The sequence below is a fragment of the Carassius auratus genome, unplaced genomic scaffold (genome assembly GCF_003368295.1).
Source record: "Carassius auratus strain Wakin unplaced genomic scaffold, ASM336829v1 scaf_tig00216558, whole genome shotgun sequence".
Taxonomy (NCBI): Eukaryota; Metazoa; Chordata; class Actinopteri; order Cypriniformes; family Cyprinidae; genus Carassius; species Carassius auratus.
This window is the reverse complement of record NW_020528631.1, coordinates 135,873-159,884: the sequence shown is the minus strand read 5'-3', so window position 1 is coordinate 159,884 and position 24,012 is coordinate 135,873. Positions and strand designations below refer to the sequence as shown.

At 36.8% G+C, this 24,012-nt stretch overlaps 1 protein-coding gene across 1 annotated transcript in view; it reads right to left on the bottom strand.

Moving 5' to 3' along the window:
- The window catches only part of ush2a (Usher syndrome 2A (autosomal recessive, mild)), a 202,054-nt gene that overhangs the window by 100,272 nt on the left and 77,770 nt on the right, over positions 1-24,012 (bottom strand). The window contains exons 31-38 of the mRNA XM_026263516.1: positions 22,220-22,333; positions 20,834-20,995; positions 17,239-17,398; positions 12,833-12,995; positions 11,817-11,964; positions 9,685-9,836; positions 8,690-8,837; positions 3,630-3,818 (exon numbers count right to left, since the gene is read on the bottom strand). Coding sequence (XP_026119301.1) covers positions 3,630-3,818; positions 8,690-8,837; positions 9,685-9,836; positions 11,817-11,964; positions 12,833-12,995; positions 17,239-17,398; positions 20,834-20,995; positions 22,220-22,333 — 1,236 coding nt within the window. The remainder of the gene's footprint in view (positions 1-3,629; positions 3,819-8,689; positions 8,838-9,684; positions 9,837-11,816; positions 11,965-12,832; positions 12,996-17,238; positions 17,399-20,833; positions 20,996-22,219; positions 22,334-24,012) is intronic.

The following is a 24,012-nucleotide window of genomic DNA, read 5'->3' as shown; positions in this document are numbered from 1 at the left end:
AGTCATCAGCAGCCATTAGTTTGGTAAAATTGAGCATCAGAATAGACAAATTTGTTATTAAGGGAGAAAAATGAAATGTGGAAAATGCCAGCGAAGGAACCCATACAGACAAGAATAGTGACAGTATCAGGAGTAAAGGTAGGAGAGTATTGGACTTTTGGTTTGCCCCGCCACTCACTGCTCAGGCAAAAGGAAACACTCATTCTACATAGCAATCACCCTTAATCATAAAACATCTCTGGGGAAAACCTCAGATTATTAATTTCGAAAGTGCTTTCCATTTTTGCATCAAATAGGATACATGTGGCACCATTTTCTACAATATTGTGCGTCAAGTCACACTTCCGTGCATGTCTTACAGAATGCAACTTACAATCGGAACTTCATTGAGCTGTTACTCCTTTCGGCTGAAAAAACAAATCTTAGAAAACTTGGCTTTATTCAGTGTATGCAAAAACGCTGGTGTTAACCTGCATGTTCTGCACAGTGAGGAATGAACAACATGTTCAAAGCATTTGATTTCTTCTCTAAAGTTTGTAGAGAGAGAGAAAAATAGAAAGAGACAGGAGAGTCTAATGAGAGTAAGACACCCCATTGACAAAAGAGTTAATTCCTCACAGCCCTATTTCATCAAACAGTCAGTATAAAGCGTCTTTGTTTCACCTCCCTCCTTTCTCAGGTATATCAAAAGTGTCACTAATCATTTTAAACTATGCACTTTTATGTTTCGTCTGTATCCTAAGCCTTCTACTCCGTCTGTTCTTTGATATAACAAGGACAGTTTGAGACAAGTCTTCAGTTCAGCTAAGACAAACCAAAAGATCTACCGAAAGAAGTTGAGGGAAACGTGTGGTATTTAAAATTTATACTTTTTGTGTCTTTGTTTTGAACTTGAACAATTTGGCAGAACTTTAACTTGGTGTGCTGCTGTTTTTTTCACAGGGCCCTAGAAGAGCGATTGGTCTGTATTTAAAGGCTGGGCATTAACATGGAGTGGCGTTTACAGGTCAGCCTCATCATCTAAGAACATGCAAGGCCATGTCCCATTCCCCCGAATCAATCCTCAATCCATACACATCCCTCTGGGAATGAGCGTTCCGTTCACCTCCGTGAGAGATGAGACAACGGTGGAGCTCTGGGGTTTCAAATGCTGATGTTTGTTCATGAAACGTGTCCCAGCAACTTCATTTTCTTTTCCCTAAAGGAAAATTATCTTCCTTTCAGGTACAGACAGAATGATAATTGTCACAGAACGTTTAAACAAAGCAAAGGGGGTTATCAAGTTGAAAGACATGTCTTGTCAGTCTCTTGGATCATGAAAAAGGTGTGTGTGTGTGTATGTGTGTGTGTGTGTGGGAGGATATATAGGTCATGGGGAATTTCGAGTTGCCTGGGTCTGGTCATATTACTTTTACATACGAGTCAAATGGGATCCAAGTGATTGTCTAACGATTCCTCAGGTAAAACAAATATTAGAGCGGTTTCAATAGCTTTAAAAGGGATAGAAAGATCTAAAATAGAAATAAGAAAGCTTTGAAAAAAATTAAAATACTTTAGCCATTGTGTGTGTGTTTTTTATCCAAATTTAATCCACATTTCTTTTATCCTCACCTTTTGAAATTTTTTATGAAATCGAATAAAAATACATAAATCTCTCAATGGCTTACGTTTAGAAATGTTTACTGAACACTTTATAATGACACAAATTAATTCTTCAAAATTCAATTGTAATCATGTTAAGAAAATACTTACCGCTAAATTATAGTATTTTTAATAAGCGTTATTCAAGAAAATTTGGCAACATTACTTTGTGCAACCTTTATTTGAAAACATGCTGTTAAATTCTCTACCAATATCTCTTTTTTAAGTTAATCCTACTTTATTTTTTTTCAGTGTAGGACTAAGCATTTATATACTGTTGTCATGTTGCACCTGGTTATGACGTGGTAAAACATGAAAGGGAAATATCAAAAATGAATTAAAAAGATGTAAAGTTTGCACTGAATAGTCACCCCCATCTGAAGAAACACTGGTCCACTGACCCCTCTTTTCCAGGTGTTGGGAATAAGGCAGAAATCAGTAAATTGCCTTTTTTATCTCCTCCATGGTATTTTACCCTTCCCTTAAACACATATAACCCAGTGCAGGTTACATGCTTCCCAACAGCCATTCTCTGTAAAAATCAGCTTAATAAGTTCCCACACCATTAAGTAAAAGGAAGGATAGACTAAGGCCTATTTAACCAGTGAGTTGTTACCTTTCATTTGTCTGAGAAGGTCGTAAAAAATAACATTCTGGAACCGTAGAAGTTTAATTAAAATCAACAACAATTTAACAGTGGGAATGTGTGGCCCCTTAGTGTGGCAATAAACTTATAGTGGCTACACTTGTGTGCATACGCTCTTATCTGCCATTGCCATAGATAGGAAATGGCATGTCTTTAGATCACCAGCAGCGAGCATTGTTCTCTGTCAGCCAGCAGATTTCCAATGTCTCCCTGCTGGCTCCATACAAAGCAGTGTTACAGGGCCCAGAAGATTCAGCCTGATCAAACAGCTCGCTCTCCATCCATGTGGAGGCATGTGATTAAACATTAGTGCAGAGAGACTTTAGCTCTGTGTCAGATATGATGAGCCAGGGCTGAAGTTTACAGGCTGTCTGTTAAGGAAGAACATGGCAATATCATGGAAATAGAGCGAAATTGTATATGTGAAAAAAATGAAAATAAAAAACACACATTTTACTTATGAAAGTACCAAGTTTTGGAAGGAAAAAAAAAATCAATATCAGATGATTGCATCATATTGGTTTGTGTACAAAATGTCAGTGAGTTACTGCATATTGATTTACAACTAACTCCGCTAATCATAATCTTGTCAGCTTTCTGGCAGATGTTGATGTTTCAGCCAGTTGACTTTATGAGATTTCTGAGGATCATTTAGATTTCATAACTTCCAACCTATTCCTATTTCATTACCTAATAATTGTATTTTCTCACCTAAAAAAGGGCCACATTTCTAAAGACAAAGTGCACTATTTGTCACATGCTGTAGATACATTAAGCTGTGCTTATTCAAATGAAACAGGTTCAAGTCTGGCCTGCAACATGGCCTGATTTCATTACTGCTTTCTCTTCCTAAGGATTTATAGCCATGTCCTATTTACACTCTATATTTAATAAAGCAAGCACCCTTTCTACCCCAAATAAATGAAATAATAATAATAATAATAATAATAATAATAATAATAATAATAATAATAATAATAATAATAATAATAATAATAATAATTAACATTCAGTAAAAGCAGATTATTAATTTTTCATTAAAAATAATTAATTAATTAGAAAATTATCAGGGAATGCATGAACTGATGAAATGTGTATCTTGAATAAAATAGCAAAATGTAAAAGCAACTTTGGATAAAAGTCTCTGGTAAAAAAATAAAAATAAATAAGCAAATAAAAAAAACAGACAACTAAATATTTGTGTACTGCAATAATTCTCTGCGGGTAAGCTAAGATCAAACCTATATAGCAAGAGAACATAATCTTCATGTGCTGCATGTCAATGTCAAATACAACAAATGTAAATGGTGTTCTATTACAGAAAGCTGTGTTTGGTACTGACCTCCTGGTGGGAGAGAGACACTGGTGGGAGAGCTCTCCACACAGCCCTGACTGTTACAGGCTTTCACCAGCACTGTGTAGTTAGAATAAGGCAGCAGTCCTTCTATAGACACCCACTGGCCCTCTTTACCAGTGCTTAGCAGCTCTCTCGTCTCTGTGTCTGGTGTTTCAAAACTGCTGAAGTTCTGACCTGAAACACACAGAGATGCAATTTAACATCCACATAAAGCCCCATCAAAGGATCAGAGCCACGCTGACCTGAAGACGTCTTCAGGAACTTGGATGATAATCACTTTGTCGATAAGCTTCTAAATACAGATCCAATTTTCTTGGATCATCGACAATGAGGTGTCAGCATGATACATGCCCATTTGGCTCACAGATCAAACTTATCCTATAAATTCGAGGAACCTTATTTTCTTAAAAAATACTTTTAAGCACATTGACCCTTTTTAGACTGAGAAGATGCTGGACAGTCTGTTGCACTCTCTCTCCGTGTGTGTGTGTGAACCGCAGTGCCCTGCTGACACAGGGAAGCCCAGACTTTGGCTGTATGGGTCTTAATCCAGAAATGGGGATTGATTGCGCTTCCAGCCCAGACATTGATTCAACACACAGGAAGCTGGATCCACAGGAAAAAAAAACAACAACACAGCAGCTAAAATAGAAATAGATTTTTATAAATAATGGCACAAAACAATAGTGAGTGAGCATATTGTCAATCTGGTAAAAGCCTAATAAAGAGCTGTATTAAAATCAGGAAACAAATAAAATCCATTAAAGATAACCGAGATGCTCACATACTTACTTAGCTGTAATAAGCATTATCGAAATAAAACACAGAAAAAGGAATCAGAAATTTTCCAAAGTGAAATGTGTTTGTATTACAAATTCACAACATGAAAAAGACTTACGGACACAGGGACATCTGTAAGTGTGAAACTTTTTTTGTATTTAAATTTTTTAATCTTTTGGTTATCCTACTTAATCTGCACACACAACACAGGTCAGGTTAAATTTTAGTTTATTCATCCAAAAACATGGCTCTAAAAGATAAGGCACCAGAATTTAAGTTTACAGTTCATTACCGCTCATTGGCTGTAATGCTTTCAGTCAGGCCCATTCATGTGTTCACATTAACCAAGAGGTCAAGAGCCAAGCCTCCAAGTCCCCAGCCACCACCACTTACTGTAATGCAATCGACCGCAGGATATACGGCCCTGCTTGCAAATTAAAAGGGAATTAATTCCCCTAAGTTCTCACCTCTCACCAGATAGACTTCTACCATCACACAAGAGGAAGAAGGGAGACGTGTGTGCAGGCCGAGTCCATAACCTTCACCCTTTCCCCATCTAAAGAGGCTTGAAATGCAACGTCATGAAGAAATCAATTGGCATGAAGTGCCCCAACGACTTGAAGCCTACAAATGCATCTCTCCTAAGTGTTTAGCAGACATTTTACATTACTGTGCAGTGCAAGTGGAAGAAGAAAAACACACCCAGTGCTTGTAAAAATTACCTGTTTAAGCAAAACTAAACACACTTAATTAATTTATCTGAGCTCTATGCCCTTAATGAATCATTCTCTGTCCTCTACTACAGTACGCCTAGCTTTTTTTTTTTTGTTAAATCTTATAACTGCTTCCAATTTACTTATTCCGCTTTTGGCGGTTTATAAAATGAACTGCCACAACAGCATCTGTCTCATTTTTTAAGGGCAAGAGCTTTTCCCCCATTTTCAGCTATATGCCGCCAACATACACTTCATTTCCAAAAAGAGATAAATGGAAGGGTTTGGAGACTAAAGAATATATAACGGTTAAAAAGTCACTTTTTCCCTGAAGCTCTACATAAATCACAGGAGTAGTCAATATTTAATAATGCTAGCCTCGGTCCACAGTCCCTTGATCACCCCTGTCATGTGTAATAGCCCCCACTCCGATTCTTTTGACATAAAAGCTTGGCTTTACTGCAATACTAACATGTAGAGGGGTCATTACTGATCGACATTTCCCTTAATCTGTGATAGCCAGGCAGCCGCCGATAAATTCTCCAGCAATCCACTGAGAGAAATCGCTTAAACTTCTCTTCTGCCACAAAAGACAGAAAGCTAGAGAGAGTGAGACGCCTGTGGATCTGACCCTGCTAGCCTGGTGCGAACAAACCCTCCCTCACGAATAACACACTCTGCAATAATACAAAAATAAACTGTGCTGAACCCTCCAGAGCCTCAGAGCCAACGATATAATCAAAGAAAAACCATAAAAATACTACTTCACACTCAATGTAAGCTATCATCTCTATCATAGAAACAGTGACAAGAAATGTACACGTATCACGCATGGCACGACAAAGGGAAAACAAGAGTTTGGTTGGAAGAGTCCACTGACGGTGATCTCGCTCTCTCAAATCAATCTCCCTGCACACCATAATCTTGCTCTCTCTGCTCAGAAGAATACTTCAAAGCTCTTGCAAAATTGAGAGAGGGGACGTGGCTGCCTTTGTGAGAGGTCACTTCCATCTGCTTGTACTAGGAGATTACAATCTTGAGTCCGTAAGCTGCTCGTCCTGCTTGTCAGATAGTTACTTTTAAGGCTGGCTGGGCTGCACACTACCTCAGACTGGCCTGCAGGCTGAGAGGATCCATAGCAAACCGCTGTTTACTCATTCAAATGACCAGCAGAAGTAGACAAAGCAAGGCCTGTGTCTAGCAAAGTCTAATATACAGTTTCCTCAAATAGTAGCATGTTTGAAAATGTCTTCATACTTTAGGCACCACTGAACAATCGAGTTTTATTAATTTAATCTCAGAGTTTTATTAATTGTGCCTGATCATTAAAGACTTCATTTATAACTGAATGCATGCCATTAATTTATTAATGAGAATTAATACTAATGATTTAAGGAAGAAAAAAAAAATGTTTAGAGCTGCATCCGCATTTAATCAGAGACTATATAAGGAGGTGTATTACTGTAAGTTACATATTCAGCAGTATGTAAGTCAATGACACAAAGAATAAGAAAAAAACGACAGCTGAACAATAAATCTCTGACCAATTTAATTCCTATTTATCCATACGAGCAGCAGAAGTGTATACACAGTAAGGCAGCGTCCATCAAAGCAGCCGGCTGATTGCTTTGTAAGCAATCTCCAGCAAATATTAACGACCAGGTGAGCTCAGCTTAATTAGATGCTGACGGAGTAATATGGCAGTCTGTAAATTAACCTCTGTTTCTGTATTTTTATTTATTTTTTAATTTTTTTACAAACAAGCACATTATGGGTTATAATTTGCTGATGGTGGATTATGTGGTATAAAAATGTCAATGTATTCATTTAAGTAGGCTATAGTGAAACACACACCCGGTAACATGCACACACAGATCTGTTGGAAGGATTAAATGTGTCAAATCGGTAAACTGTACAGATGAACTCTTGATTAATAGAGAGAGACAATCTATTCTACTGGCCTGGCAGACAAGAAGAAGTGCTGACACATAGAGGTGCAGGTCAGTCATTTCATCTTAGACTGGCTGGACTTTGACCAGGAATACACAACGTTTTGGATGCCTACCAGCAGGATATGTGAAAGAAAGAATGGGGGACACGGGGTTCAGCATTACACTCAATTCACCCACATACTGACAGTATATGAATGCAAATTGAATCTTAAAAATAGATAAAACCAGCCCTATGGGGCTATAAAGGAAAAAGGTTGAGTTGGCTGTACACACACTGTATAATGTATTATACTGTACAAACTGTATATTCTATGGCCCTACACCAACCCTACACCTAACCCTAACAGGAAACTTTGTGCATTTTTACTTTCTCAAAAAACTCATTCTGTATGATTTATAAGCGTTTTGAAAAATGGGGAAATGGGTTGTGTCCTCATAAGTCACCCTCTCCTTGTGTCATACCCATGTCATTATACAGAGTTGTGTCCTGATATGTCACAACACACACACACACACGCACACACGCACACACACGCACACACCCACACACACACGCACACACACACACACACACACACACACACACACACACACACACACACACACACACACACACACACACACACACACACACACACATATATAAAATCATTGTTATATGATATTATCTGTTCAAAACAGTTGTTCTCCAATGAGTCATTGTTTTTAGGATTTTTTGAAGAATAAAAGGTTAAAAAGAACAGAATTTACTTGAAATACATAATGTCTTTAATGCCACTTTTGATCAAATTAATGCATCCTTGGCTGCTGAGAAACAGTATTAAATTATTAAAAAAAAAACACACACACATACACACACACACACACACACACATCTTGCTTACCCAACTTTTGAACATTCACGTATATTAATGGTATTTTTTTGGCCTCATGATACTTGCATGTGCACCAGAGCTCAGTATGCACTAACCATATTAGATGACAGTCCTAATAATGCTATATAGCCAATGACATTTTGAATGCATGTTCAATATGTACTGTACAATGTAAGTGCACACTCGTAATGTGTTTGACAAGCATTTGCATCTGCATTTCAGTACCTCTACAGAACCGAACTGATTCATGAGCTTGACAGATTCACATAGAGAATGTGTGTTTGCACCCCTCACCCTCTCATTACGGCAAACGTTTATCCTCTAACTAACATAAGAGAAACTCCAACAGAGATCAGATTGGCAAGCAGAGGGAGATTGTTTTAAGGGTGCCATTACACTTTTAACCAAACCTGTTTAAAGAAGAATGAGAGGAGAAGAGTGTGTTTTGAGCATGGGTGTCCTCCTGTAGCCCTATTGGTCCACGATAGCACCCAGCAGCCACCTCGTGCAAAATGGAGGCTGACCACAATTAATTTTAGCCCATTACCATGTGTTTGCTAAGGTTCGCTGACCTTATAGCATTTTTGTTTGGAAATAAACAAAAGGAAAACAGTAGAAGCCAATACAAGGAGCAGAGGAAGCATGCAGTGAAGCAGTGTTGCGTTTACTCAAAGGAACTAAGGGAGGATGTGGAGGTGTGAAGGGAGAAGTTAAGTTTGATTTACCTGGCCCAGTGAATAGAACTGTGTAGGTCAGGTTTCCGTTGGGTTTAGCTGGGGCCTCCCACTTGACTCGCACTGAGTGTGGAGTCTCACTGAGGACATACAGGGACATGTGACCAGCGGGAGGCATCTCTAAAGTCCTGCCTTCCACCTGACAACAGAAATAAGATACTGTCCACTTAAAACTAGAAGTAAGCATTTAGTTTTACTTAAAGACAACATGAAATCTAAAGGATTCAAGGAATGTATGTTGAGAATTTTTATTGTAATTACAAAACACGCCACATGAGATGGAACGAAATTTAGCACTGATGTCCGGTTAAACCCACTCACACATAAATACACATGCAATATCCAGACACACACACACACACACACACACACATAAACACTAGAACCTGAAATTTAGCAGCATAGCAAAATAAACCAATATTACTTACGAACATGGCAAATTTAGTACAAGCATTATTTCTATGAAAAGTATTATTATAAACTGTTTCTATTTATCAGTGCATGTTAGTCCAAAAACAGTTTGTCTTTGTTCAATCAAATATAATTAATAATTAATAAGTCACAATTCACATTGTCTGAGCTGAAATTTCTTAAACTCACTTAAAATACATAATTTGAGACAGTTCAAAGAGGCATTACTTTAATAAAAATTCTCAGCCTGCACTATTTTTCCCCACCATCTGTCCGCTGATGATCAGACACTTTGTGGCTCAACACTACAGCCACTCAACCTCTCACTGCTTGCTCCAACTTTTGCCGTGTCTGCAGAACCGGCTATTTGACTAAATATTGCACACATATTGGAAAAATGCCCAAATATGGCCCATCAAAGCAGTAACCAGCCCAGAGTGGCATTTATATCAAATGTCAAGCGTGAGCAGAAGGTGCTTTATTGAACAGGCTGAATCGATCACCTTTATGATGTTGAGCTGCCATCTGACATGCAGAGGAGGCATTAACATAATGTAAATGTGGTGGACTCTCACCAGGGGTCCCAGAGCGCAGCCCTGAGCCGTGCAGGCCTGCACACGGAAGCTGTGGAGGCTCCATGGGGACAGATCACTGACCTCCAAGCCCATAAGGGACGAATTCTGCACCAGCATGCCATCCATCCAAAGACCATAGCTGCTAATCACACCTGTGTGGAGGAAATGAATACACATTTAGTATGTGGGCAAGAGCTATGTGATAGCGTAAGCGGGAATAGAGGTTATGCTTGACATGTAAACCTCTCGTATAATCAACAATGCAATAGATGTCTCTACAGTAGCAAAATAATTGTTGACTGCAGTCAACATTTCAAACATAAATAAAATTAAGGATATAACCTAAACATCAACCAAAATAAGATTATAAAGAAATTAATTAATGCCTGAAAATCAATAAGAACATGCAGCATTCACTGTACTTCTGCTGAAGACTAAAATTGCCCCTCTATCACAAACCCTTTTTCCAGGACACGTTTTTATACCCAAACACTGTTTGCTCCACTGATTTCCTCACATGCCCCTGATGTAAACTGGCCATTTTGTTTAAAGCCCTCTGTTAAAGCCGACCATTAGTGAAAGAGTGCTGTAAAACATGTAAACACAACCGTATACTGCTCCTGCTCTCTTTATAGCTGCTCACGGGACACACCCCTCAAGATGGACCGGTCAGTTAAAAGGTTCAAGAAGGACAACTCAGCTTGGCCCAATCCACAGAGAAATAATTAACTCTTTTATTAAAAGAGCTTTAATTAACTTGAATATTAAATAAATACTTAATATTTGTGCATTTTTATTGTGCATTTATTTTGCAATAGTTCTATAATAATACACTGAGTAGGTCTTGAGATGCAAAATACAGTCCATTAAATTATAAAAGCTATGCATTTTCTGTAATCAGTGCATATAAAAAAATCAATTTCATCTATATTTTTCAGATAGTGTATGTAATTTAAAAATAAGATTTACAGTCATTAATCTGTTTATTTTAATAAGTTTTAATTGTAAAGATTTATTTTTTAATTCAGTATTTGAAAATGTGAAAATTTTAACCATTCCTCAAAATATACAATGTTTAAAAAAGTATTAATTTAAATAAACAATTTAACTACATACTCTGTATTGTTTAATCAATTGTGTCCTATTTAATTGTTTCATATATATATTCGTCCCCTTGGAATTATGAGATTCTATCTGACATTTTTGTCAAAATTGCATTATTAATTGTTATTGTGACAAATGATTTATATTATGTGATAGATTTTTTTTTAATGTTGTATACATTATGGGATTTTTATTTAAAAAACAATAAGGTTCTATTTACACAGTCGAATGGAATGAGAAAACGTTGAAGTTCAATATCTCAAAACTACTCTGAATGCAGATATATATATCAATTTGATTACAGTTATAATTATAGTTTACACTAAATTATAGTTTATATCCACACAAGACTAAAGGGTATGAAATTCCTGAAAAAGATAATATATCATATTAGAATATATCACACCATATTAGAGGCCCTTTAACTGTCTTATCCCACCCTTGACCTAAAAAAATATTATATATATATATATATATATATATATATATATATATATATATATATATATATATATATATATATATATATATATAATCGTTTATATATGAAATATTTAGTTCATTCACTAAATAACCCTTGATGGATAAACAAAAAATAGTAAACTATTATAAATACATACATACTTGATAGATATAGATACAATAGATGTTAATTTAATGGGAATTAACATTCACTGAAATGCAAAAAGTGTAGGACTGAATTCCAGAAGCACATCTCCTAATCTGCATCTGCTCTCAAAAGCAGGGGCGGCAGTGGTGTCCCTCATCCAGTGTTCAGGCCTGCAGCTGCGCTAAAGCTGCAGTTCACAGCATCAGTCAAAAGGGAGCACTTTTCATCCACTTAAAACGCAGCACCCTCTTTTCCTTTGTCATGCGCGTGCCCAGTCGCACCGCCACACAAAGTGCTAATTTTTTCCTGTCCCCTTCTCTGTGTGCTAACCCATCATTAAACCTGAAGCACCCTTAACTAAATGGTCATTTGGAATATGAATTCACCTTTGCTGGGCATTAGTTTTAACCCCACTCACCGTTGGGCTTTCGAGGGGGGTTCCAGGACACATTGAGGGAATATGGGGAGAGTGACAGGATGTTGGGGGCAGGCACTTCCTCTGGTGAACTCTCTTCAGTGTGGGCGACGCTGGGGTCACTGAGGGTGCATCCACCTCCCGTGCAAGCCTGCAGGTCAAGAGACAAACTTTTCATCAGTTATACATAAAACATAAACATGATTTAAAAAGATTTAAAAAGATTCTAAGCACATTTTATCAAGGGAATTCTGAGATATTCCCTTAAACTATAAGCTCTAAAGATGTGGAAAAATAAAAATGTACAAAGTTGACCAGTTGATATGCTGTCTACTCTAAATCAGTGTAAATATATAAGCAACAGGCAGTAAGAAACTTTAAAGTCTGTAGGCTGATGTAAACACATTTTACCATGTTCAAATCAATTAAAAATAAATAAATAAATAAATAAATAAAATAAAATCCCCAAATTAATACAGAAAATAATATATAATATAAAAAAATAACTTAATAAATAATTAGCAGATTACATCTGGGCTTGTGTATAAATAATACACAAATAATTATTTCAAAATGACTTTCATATTATTAAAATATAATTATAAAATAATAATAATTCCAACAAAATAAAAAGTAATGAGAAAGAAAAATCAAAGCAATGTAAGTTTCTTAAACTGGCATACAAATAATACAAACTTTGTCAAAAAAAAATTATATTCTGTTAACTTTATTATAATACAAGTTTCTTAACACAATTAAGAAATCAATAAAAAAAAGAAATACAAAATTAAAATGAAACAAGAAAGCAAAGTTGTAATCTGAATCAGAGTCATGAAGGTGCTGATGTGGCACACAATGATCCTTTTGCACTATATTCAGTATGACTATTTTAAAAAGGCACAACTTGATAAATTTACCAAGGACAACATAAACCGAAAGTCACAGTGATATGATATTCTGCATTCTGAGCTCTCCTTTACTCATTTAGGTGTGTGTAAGGTGAAACTGAGCGTACGCACTGCTATCTGAAACAGGTAGATTGATCCAGGGACGAGGTTCCGCACTGTATAATCCTCAAAAAGCTCAGAGCTGTTATAGACGACGACCGGCTCTTCTCCTACGGCAGACTGGTACAGCATGTAGAACTCCAGCAGGCCGTTCACCTCCACCGGAGCAGCCCACCTGAAGAACACCAGAGACAAAACACTGAGTCTGATATCCTGTCACATGACCCCTGCACTTCCCTTGTGAGAGCTGCATGTACACCCAGAAGCAGCAGCAGTCGTAGGAAAAACCAGTAGACCACTCAGAACAGACAGAGCCTGATAAACCTGATCATGACAACTTTGTCCGAGGATGTGCGGACAGAAATAGGAAAGCCTTGTGGGTGAGCGTTTCACTCTCTAGCTTGACTTTCTAAGGCTAAATTTAGAACAGAGGACACTGCTATCTACCGAGGAATCTGAAAGACAGGATCACACAGGACAACTGAGAGGAGAAATGAAAAACTTAGAGAGAAAGAGTCCTTCATCTTTGTGCGTGTTGTTCACTAAACATATTTTGGCTGTTTGATTGTTTTTTACTTTCATGCTGTGTTTCAGATACATCTTCTGATTTGGTGATTAATAAAGTACAATTTTATAAATTGTCTTCTATTAGGTAACAGGGCAGACAGATTTATTAGCCCATTTTTTCCTCTTCTGGAAAAAATATTGGGGGGTTATATAATTTATTTTACTTTATATTACTTTAGAGTGGGAAAATTATGTAAAGGTTAGTAGATTGGCAACAACCTAGGAACAACTCACATTTAAATATAACTAAAATCTAAACAAACACAGAAAGATAAAGACAATGTAGTAGCATTTTATTCCTATATATTTCACATTAATTCATATATATAAAAAAAATAAAAACACAAGACAAGGACAGACCTAAGGGTGGAAAAACACAAAGACATCATTTACGTTACTTGATTTGCATTGGTGTTTTTAGTAAAACTACTTTTAGCATAGTAAAACTGTGAATAAACTGTATAAGCATTTATTGTCAAGATAAGATTCTATTTATTTATTTATTTTACACGTATATGGGGAGCACAAATAGCACCCATTTTGTAAAATGACCTTTATATCTCTGTCAGAATTGTCCCTGTTAAAGGTAATGGTGTCAAATCTAAGACAGAGCTTAAATCATTGTTGTTTTAAGAGGGAAATAGGACAGTAACCTCCTGTGTAATGGGAAGAATCATCAAGCAACTAAGTACAATGAGTTTGACCTGATGTTTCTCCGACCCTCCTTGTTTCCTTAATTTAGTGCGAAGCTCACAAGGGCCTCTTGGTCCACACGGAGCAAACACACCCACAGGTGACCTTATTCATTATTGTGATTAATTGAGTTTAGGCATAAATTAAATAGCATTTTAAAAGGCAAACGACAACAGCCATTAAGATGTTTCAATGCATAATTGATAAGCAGTTGGTTATAGTATTAATAACATGACATTTTAATCAATTATAATACTTGAACAACAAAAAAATATATATAATTTTTGCAAGACTTGGGAGTATATTGCACTTCGGTTATAGCATCACAAAGAAAACACTGAACTATGAACTGCATAATTTTGGTACAGAACCACCTAAACATTTGCAACGGTTGAAAATCTTGTTTTGAACGTCACTGTAAAGGTGGTGAGAAGTTAACATCATACTGAGAGCAAATTTCTAATTTATTCAAGGTGCTGTATAGTTTCTGCTGATATTCTGTTTGTGCATGTCCTGCAGTCCGGGGTCTTGCAAGCTTTCTCAAAGGCAAATCGCAACACAACAAAAGAGTATTGAACACGTATGATCCTTCACCCTCTCCTATTACGATTCTGCTAACAAGGCAATACCTTTCAAAGGCATTGTATCTACAATTAGACCCTGAGAGAAAAAAAAAAGAGAGAGGGAGAGAGATATCATCTGTAATGTCAAATTACAATGCTGCCTTTCTACCCCCCCCCCCCCAAACTCTCTCCTTCTCTCTCTCGCTCGCTTTCTTTCTCCCTCTATCATCATTGCAGCTCCTCGTCCTTTTCAAATTGAAATATCCAATGGAAATAAAGCAATAACCATTTCCCCCTCTTGGCGGGTGAAGACAATCATTAAAGTGAGTTTCCCTCAGAGGCGCTGCCGTCAGGATCGAGCAGATACATAATCAAGTTATGAAAATCGGTGATGAGACAAAGTGGGTCATATACATCTTTTTAATTAAATGGCTTACAGAGATCACAAGCTCTCCGCTGCCATTAATACAGAGGTAGTAGGAGAATAAAAAAAAAGGCTTGTGTATTTTTTTTCTTCTTCAATGCCTGAAACGAGTATAATTGAATGAAAGCTGTTGAGGAAGACTGCTACTCAGCCGAAGACAAGAGAGAGATTGAATGTTGTGATCCAGGTGGTCAAGGCTTTGCTGGTTAACTCGTTAATAATATATTTTATATTCTATTTTAATATAATTTATTCCAGTGATGGCTAAACTGAGTGTCACATGATCCTTCAGAAATGATTCTAATTAATTAACAAATTAATTAACCTCAGTAATCAAACTAATTAATCAAAAAATATTTTATTATTATCAATGTAACAGTTTTTTATCTGAGCACTAAACTTTTGAACTAAAGTGTAAATAAATAATACTTTATGTATTTATTTAAATATATTTATTTTTAATATGTTATTTGTAAATAGCAAATAATGAATTACGTTATAAAATGCATTACATTTTTATTAAACACATATTGTATATTGTAATATATAAAAGTAGAGGTGTTACCAGTTCCCAATTCATTTTGAAACCCTAGATTCTTTATAAAAGCACATCTCAGGATAGTTGCTTGTAAAGGGTTTGGGACTGGGCGGATGCCAATCACAACTGTGATAACATAATTTATCATATTTACATCTCAGCTGACTGGTCAAAACATCCTGAGCACAGTTAAGCAAAGATGGCAGATTTGAAATCGCATGCTTTCGGGGAGAATGCCATTGAGATTAATAGGAATGCTAAAGGATAGCTCTCTCTCTCTCTCTCTCTCTCTCTCTCTCTCTCTCTCTCTCTCTATCTCCAGGTACTGTATTACTAGTAAAGGTGTAGTGCTGGGAGTAAGTTAATTGCAGCTTTCTGATGGAAGTAAACTGGTGGTGAATTTTGCCATGGTGTAGGTGACAGCTCAAATATAAATTCTCCTCGTGGCCTTCTCCTTCTCGCTCTCTCCCCACCTTTGATCATTCAGTAAAGTGATGACATTTTCTTTGTACCGGAGCGCTTCTGTCATCTTTCTTGGCTTAAAACAAAGTGTACATAAGTTCAGTTTTCCCAGTGCTCCTTAACTCTCTTTCAGTTCTCTCTCGCTCTTCGTCCCCTCGTGTTGTTGTGTGGCATGGTGCCCTCTCCGGATAGTTCTTAAGTGATGGCGCAGGGCAGCTGAAGATGAACCTCTAAAGGCTTTCAGATAGATTGCTATAGGCCCAGGGTGCAGGCTGCTGGGAAGAATCTTGTGCAGACTCTCTTTTTTTCTTCTTCTTCTCTCTCTAAGTCAAGCGGTAGGGGTCAAACGCTGGAGAGATTTCTGCATGCTAAACAGGCTGGAAGAAGGTCGGACTGGGCATTTTCATGCAGTCCAATGAGATGGTCCAGTGTGGGGGCAGGAGTTGAGAATTAGCCCCTAAATCAAGGTCTGCTACGCTGCTCCGTTCCCCTGGTTGCTCAACTGCAACCAGAGGACACACAAAGACAATAAGGACAAATAGCCTATGGCATGACTGGCGGAAGGGGCGTACTTTATGATTATATGGAAAACACTCAGCTGATTAATGTACCCATGCTGTGGATAGGGACAACTTCTCAAATTTGACATACGGGTTGGTCAGATAAATCGCCCCTACTGTGAAATTTTTTGTGTGAGCACTTTTCTTTTTAAACAGGGGTTACATTGTATCTACAGAGGGTTATGATTTGACATGCAGAGCTCAGTTTTAGTATAATTGTGAGGAATAACAAGATCTGAGATGTGTTTCGTCCCCTTACAGAGGACCAAATGTCCGTCACCTCATTAGCGTATCTCTTTGATAAAACATTGTCATATGAAAGGTGAGAACGACCACCTTCACTCCCGTTCATGGCTCGTTAGTGTGCACCAGTGTGTTTTGTCCAAGGACAGACCTTGTGAGGGTGAAACGTTTATTATTATTTATTTATTTATTTTAAAGAGTTTAACTGCATTGTTTCTAAAATAAAATCCCTAAAATGCTTTTAAAATCATGATTTAAAAACTTTACAAATTCAGACAAAACAAACCTTTATTTAATTATTAAAAAGATATATAATAATATTCACTGAAAATGTATATATATATATATATATATATTTTCATACTCACTGTACGTGGATACTGCGGGCGTCCAGTGTGGTCAGGATGGGTGGCTCTACATGCGTGGGGGGTAACTGACCTGTGAAAAGGGTAACCTGGGAACTGTTGGTGCATCCCGCCTCAGTACAAGCACTCAACATCAACTTATGAGGAGTGAAAACACCAACACCTGGACAGAGGAAAAAAAAAAAACCTTCAGTATCGCTTCAGAAAATGATTAAAGACTATATAAATCATTTTACAAAACATAAAAATAAAAGGCTGAGAATGCAACATATCATCATATTTCATGATGCTTATTCCACAGAGAAAATGACCTGCAATTGTAAACAAGTTGTCGTTTCGTTATCTTTAGCTGACATCTGTATCCCAGCTCTCTGAATTTTGTCACTAACCTTTCTATTTGGTCACTAACCTACACTATACTTCATGTAATTCTAATATGACCTGAAACTGTGATCTAATCTCTGGTACTGGAGTATTTTTACATGTTTGGGTTCTTTATGTTGTTTTGATGATCAGTGAGCTCCTGGTTCTCCCTTCCTCACACACAGCAGCCCCTGCTTCCACATGACTGGAATCATGTGTTAATCATTTGTACTTGGAACAAAGTCGCAAACACTGCCTGAGAGTGGTTCGTTTCAAAAACTCCTCTTGACAGGAAGGAGGATCTCTCCTTGAAGCGCTTGAAAGCAGTTTACTGTCAAGGAAGGAGGAATAAAAGAGGTGAGATATTCCAAAATCACAGCAGGGGGCAGCTTGGAAGCTGAGCCAAGATATCCTGAAAGAAATTGGAATCCCCGGGTTTGCGTGTGGCGGGGTGAAGGGGAGAGGACAGCAGCCACAGCAATGCAGCGCTCCATAGCTTCTTATCACATCAGACATCTGCCTTTACAACGACCCACAATAAATACAGGACACCCCACAGAGCAGACTGAAAATAACATCCTGCCACACAATGTGTCTTATGAGAAATGCTCTCTCAAAGCCTTCGGTACATTTTCTTCTTTGGTTTGGGGTTGTAATACATATGTAGTCAGGCATATCTGTAGCCATTCAGGAGAGAAGGTCGGGCTGATCAAAAAGAAGGAGATGTAAACGGAGACCCCGGTGCGGTGCTACTGAAGACTTCATGGCTCTTTACACAGACTTAATGTGATATGAGCTCAGGTATTTCTCTCGGAGAGTGGACTGAGGACATTGACTTCAGTGTGACCCTTGTTTATGTTGGTTTGTACGGGACCAGCAGAAACTAGACAAAGTTGAGTAAAAAGAGAGCTCACATTGTGACAACATCAAAACTGGTTAGGTGCTGCAATAAAATTATATTTGGATACAGATCCCCAATGATTATACTCAGGCAAGCTGTAATTTTCAATCTGGATGTGGAATAAGACCCTGGTCTCACTGATTTGTTGGTACCATTATGAAAACCATGATTTTTTTACTTTAAAAACAAGCTGATTATTGTTTTGAAGCCATGAAATGTTTGGTTTTGATCACTCTTTCTAATGAAGATGTATAAGAAAATCTTGGATTTTTTTTTTTTTTTTTTACTAAAACTTTATTAATTGTACTTGTGTCACACGTTTGATGTTAGATTCTCTTTCATATATCTTTATCTTTATAATATATACACACAACATATTATAATTTTATTACATTTAAATCAGAAGTTTCTGTAATTTTAACAGGATGCAATGTTTTAGCATGAGACAAAAAAAAAAAAAAAACTCCATGTTGTTAAACTTAAACTGAAGTCATATTACACTGTAAAAAAATATTTTTTGAAGTTGTAAAAAAAAATGTTTTATAAGACAATTAATACTATATGTAATATATAATACTCTACTTCAAAATGTAATGTTTAAGTGTTACTTGCCCTTTCTTTTTAGTTGTTTGTGAAATTTACTAGCAAAATCTGAGTGAAAAAAGCTTTTGCACCATTTTTTTTAAATATGTCACTTTCTAAAGGATGATGCCATTAATGCATGCTTACAAAATATTACAAACTACTTTTTTCATTACAAAATATTTCAGATAAACGCTGTTCTTCTGAGCTTTCTATACATCAAATAATCCTGACAAAATAAATGTATCTTGGGTTCCACTAAAATAATAAGCAGCACAACTGTTGTAATAATTGATAAGAAGTGCTACACTTTATTTTAAGGTGTCCTTGTTACATAATTACTGTATACAATTAAGTACTTAGAAATATTAATTAACAACATTTGCTTATAAGGTCTTGAGTGTACTTTCTTGAGCACCAAATCAGGATATTAAAATTCAGCTTTGACATCACAAGAAAAAAAATATACATTTAATTAAAATGTATATATTATAATTGAAAACAGTTATGTTTAGAATAAGTATATATAAAGGAAATTATGTATACACAAGTCACAAGGTTTTTTAGATGCTTGAGAACTCCTTTCAGTCCAGTAGTGGAAGTGCCTTTGTCTATGAGTGAGAGTGTGTGTGAGGGAAGGAGGGGGCTGACATTCTGAATGATTCATCTCAGTGAGAATATACTTGTCCTGAGTGTAAATTGGCCTTTTGGGGGCTCCATATCATTTAGGCATGCTTCTCACCCTGGGTCAAACGGCGGCTGGAGCATTGGAGCCTTTTAATAAAACATCTCACAATATTCCTGCACTACCGCCAAGAGCAGGGGCTACTGCTACTCGCAAAAAGAGCACACAGGGAATAGAAAAAAGAAAACAAACAACAAACAATGGCAGGCTGTTGCCCCTGACTCTACTGGCAAGATGAAATACAGTAATACAAGTGACGCTCTTTAGAGCAGAGCATCTGCTTCACCTATTCACTGCAGGATTTGATTAAATCAAGAGGAACATGGACAGCTATTCCTCTAGTTCAAGTCTGGCCAATGGGTCCACCATGTGGTCTGAATGTTTTTTTTTTCTTTCTTTCATAAAAAGGTAACAAGATTTAATCTCTGCATTCCATTTGCTTTTCATTTCTGTTCTATTCTCTTTTATTTCTAATCATAATTGGTAAACACTGAATTAAAGCACGAATGATGAGTTGATTAAAGTGTACATATCACATGGATACAGGATACACATTATTTGCGAACTAATTTCCATAAAAAAAATAAGAAATAAAAAAAATGGATAATAGACAATTGGTTGTGACCGTATTCTGTATTTCTGCAACTTGAATTGGCATGACCAGGTGAACAAGAGTTTGAACTAGGGCAGTACACAGAGGCTAACCAATCATAAGAGAGGTCATTTACATATACTGTGTACAATACCATGTCTTAATGGTACAGTAACAATCCGTTCAGTTCTAGGGGTCAAAAAGAGCATGCTTGGTTGTGTAAAATTACATTTGAATAGTTTTTGGCTCAATAAACCTCTAACATTGACATTTTTCTTTTTTTTGTGGTATTCAGTATTATGGCACAAATGCTAATTATATGGTTTAGCTTGTAATGAACCCAGAACATTCCTTTAATGAATGAGTAAAGGTCCCAAATCTAGTTAATGCATACTTGACCCTGATTGAACACTTGCCATTCAAGCAATGGATACCAGATATCATAGGCAAGTCTTGCATTTCAAGTCTTGCTTACCTGTGATATTGAAGCTGGTTAAGTTGCCTTGGTACACAAAAGTATTGTCTTTGTAGAGGATATATTGGATGATGATACCATTGGGTTTGAGTGGAGGGTCCCAGTGGACAGACAGACAGTTGGGGTAAGAGATCGCAGAAGGTGAAGGAACCTCCTCCGGAGCTATTAAAAATAAGACATTAATAAAATGATCAAACAGTTAATTACACATGTTAGTAGAGACAGCAAAAATAAAATAGGATAAAAATATTATTGTATGATTATTATATATTCAACAGGTTAAATCAATACTACTACTACTAATAATATATATTTTCATATTTTACAAGGTTTTGCACTGACAGAGAAATACTGCCTCAACGAGCAATTTAGGTCAAACATGTTCTGATCAAGAGTAAGATGAGAATAAAGTTGAATCTGTAAGAGGTATTAAAATAATGTTAAAAATTTCCCTCATGGAGAATCGATACTGTAATTTGAGTTATTAATCAAGTCCACATCAGATCGATTTTTTCACTCCACGATGACCCTTAATGTCATACTATCCTTTAAACAAGGCAATTTATCCCAACTTAGATAAAAAAAAAAAAAATATATATATATATCTACATTTTTCAACCTCTGTACTCACTGCTAAAAGAGAGAAATCAGCTCTTTTTCTACAATCATACAGAAAAAAAGAATTGCTGCTGACAATTAATCTGTTTTTGTTCTTGCTGTTTCATGTAGGAAAAAATCTCTTGTTCAACAGACATTAAATTTTTTCCCTCTCTGACTGAGGAAGAAGGTTCTTTGTCTTGCCTGTGTGGTCAGATGTGAAGGCAATAAAGAATGAGCCTGAGCGAGAGGAATGATGTTTTCCGTGGTGAGCTCATGCCACAGGAGCAAGCCTCACCAGATTGAACGAGATTGGTGGAAATAGGCCACTTGTCTCTCGATTTCATACTTTTCGGCTCCACAATCAATTCTTTTTAGCCCAAACTGTCTTTAGATTTACTCCTCTGCTTGAGTGAAATGAAGAAGCTTTCAATAATCTTTCAGATGCCGTACATTAAGACACGGCTCTCGCATGAACAATGTAACAGCAATTAAAAAGCCCATTAATCTGCATTACAGCTATTACAAATGCATGTCATTAAAGGGGAAAGAGTTCAATGCCGCACTTACCCCTGTTCCTAAAACCACTCTCTCCGAAAACGGGAATAAGAACGAGACGGGGAAATAAAAAAATAAATAAGATGGCGCAATTACAGCCTGGCATTGCACTTTGTCATCAAATTAGTTTGGAGTTTTCAAGCAAATGGCTCGGCACTATTTGAGTCCCTCTCGTCACTTTTATTATTCATCAAAGAAATGTGGGAGTCAGGACCTTTTAAATGACTTTACCCTCTTGTGGAGTGCTGAAGCCGATGGCAAACGGGCTCTCGCTGCACCCGGCCTGAGTGCATGCCGTTAGGGTAATACTGTAGCTGCTAAAAGGAGCCAAGCCACTTAAAGTGCCTGTGAAAGAAGAGAGGAAGAGAACGTTTCAGAGAGCAAGAGGTAAATGTCATTCTTTTTGCATCCATATTTCAAAAAGTGGGCCTCCCCAACTCCGCTTCCTTAATGCAATGGCTTTTCAAACACAGCGTAATATAACCATCACTTCTGATAATAGGTCTGGATTTAAAAAGGTCTTTATTATCAAACAGTAATATCTCCTATTAATCAGATGGATGGAAAGTGATATTGCCTTTGCTATTCAGGATATGGGACACTAATGATGTTATTTAATGGATAAAGTGGCTGATGCTATTTAAAGGGGGTTTCTTGCACGCTATGAAAGTCACTATCCAGCTGTGCTGTGATCGATATACCTCTGAATTTAATTAATCGCTCAGGACTTTTACCACTTAGTGATTGTTTCTGAAGATGTTAAAGACGTGACCTCAGTTCAGCAATGTTTGTTCGGAGCTGGATGACTGCTGGTCTGTTTTGATAGGATCACAGACATCCAATCAAATTATATTCTGACACATGTTCACTTGGAAGTCAGTCAAATTAGTCACTCATTCTCAACAGACAGAAGCAAAAACTACCTAAAGTAAAAGAAAATATGAGCCATATTACATTAACGTTTTCTGTCAGTCACAATTAGTTATGCACTTTGAAATGTTAGTTACAGAGTGCATGAAACCATCTAAATTCGATTGACATTTAAAAACCAAACATTCAGACTATAAATATTGAATAAACAACAGTTCTGTAATTATTTATGAATCAGAACAGATGACCTCAGCAAGTACTGCTTTTAATTAATTTGTAGACTTTAAAATTGGATGTTTTTATTTTTTTGTCATCAAAAATAAAGGCAGGATCCTTTAATGGAGTGTATGAGTGAATCTTTGGCTAGCTTCCACTGTATCCATGTAGCAGACAGATCTTGGAAGAGTTGGAAGGTAAACACCCCAGCCGAGCTATAACTGGCAAGGTAGTGTAATTTTTTTTTTTTTTTTGTCAGACGTCTTTTAATTCAATTAAGAGCCTGACCTGCTACTCCTCGTTACCCACTCATTTGCTTTCGGAGTTTTTATCTGCCTGTGTAATTCTGCTTTTGGTGTCACGGCTATCATAAATTAGTGCAGCTTTGGCTTGTACAGGTTGAAGCGTGCCAAGAACAAGGCAAAAAAAAAAGGTCTTCTTGTTACGCTTTGCCCAGAGACAGAGTATAGCCATGGTGATTGGTCATCTGAGAACGTAATCGTTGTTTCAAGATCCTCATTTGCTCTTTGCAGTAATTTCAAGTAACCAAGCAGATTTTCAGTCTATAAACTTGCAATGTCACATAGGGAACACTGCCGTGACTACAGACTGTCTGGAGCATTAAAGTGACAGTCCACCCAAAAATGTGATGTATATCTGCTTACCCCCAGGGCATCCAAGATGTAGGTGACTTAGTTTCTTCAGTAGAATGCAAATTAAGATTTTAAACACAAACTGTTGCAGTCTGTCAGTCTTAAAATGGAGGTAAATGGGAATCACAGCTAAAACATACAATAATAATAAAAAAAGCAAACATAAACAAAAGCAAATTAAACCCTGCGGCTTTTGATGATACATTGATGTGTAAAGACACAAAATGATCTGTCTGTGCAAGAAACTGAACAGTATTTATTTATTTATTTATTATTATTTTTTTT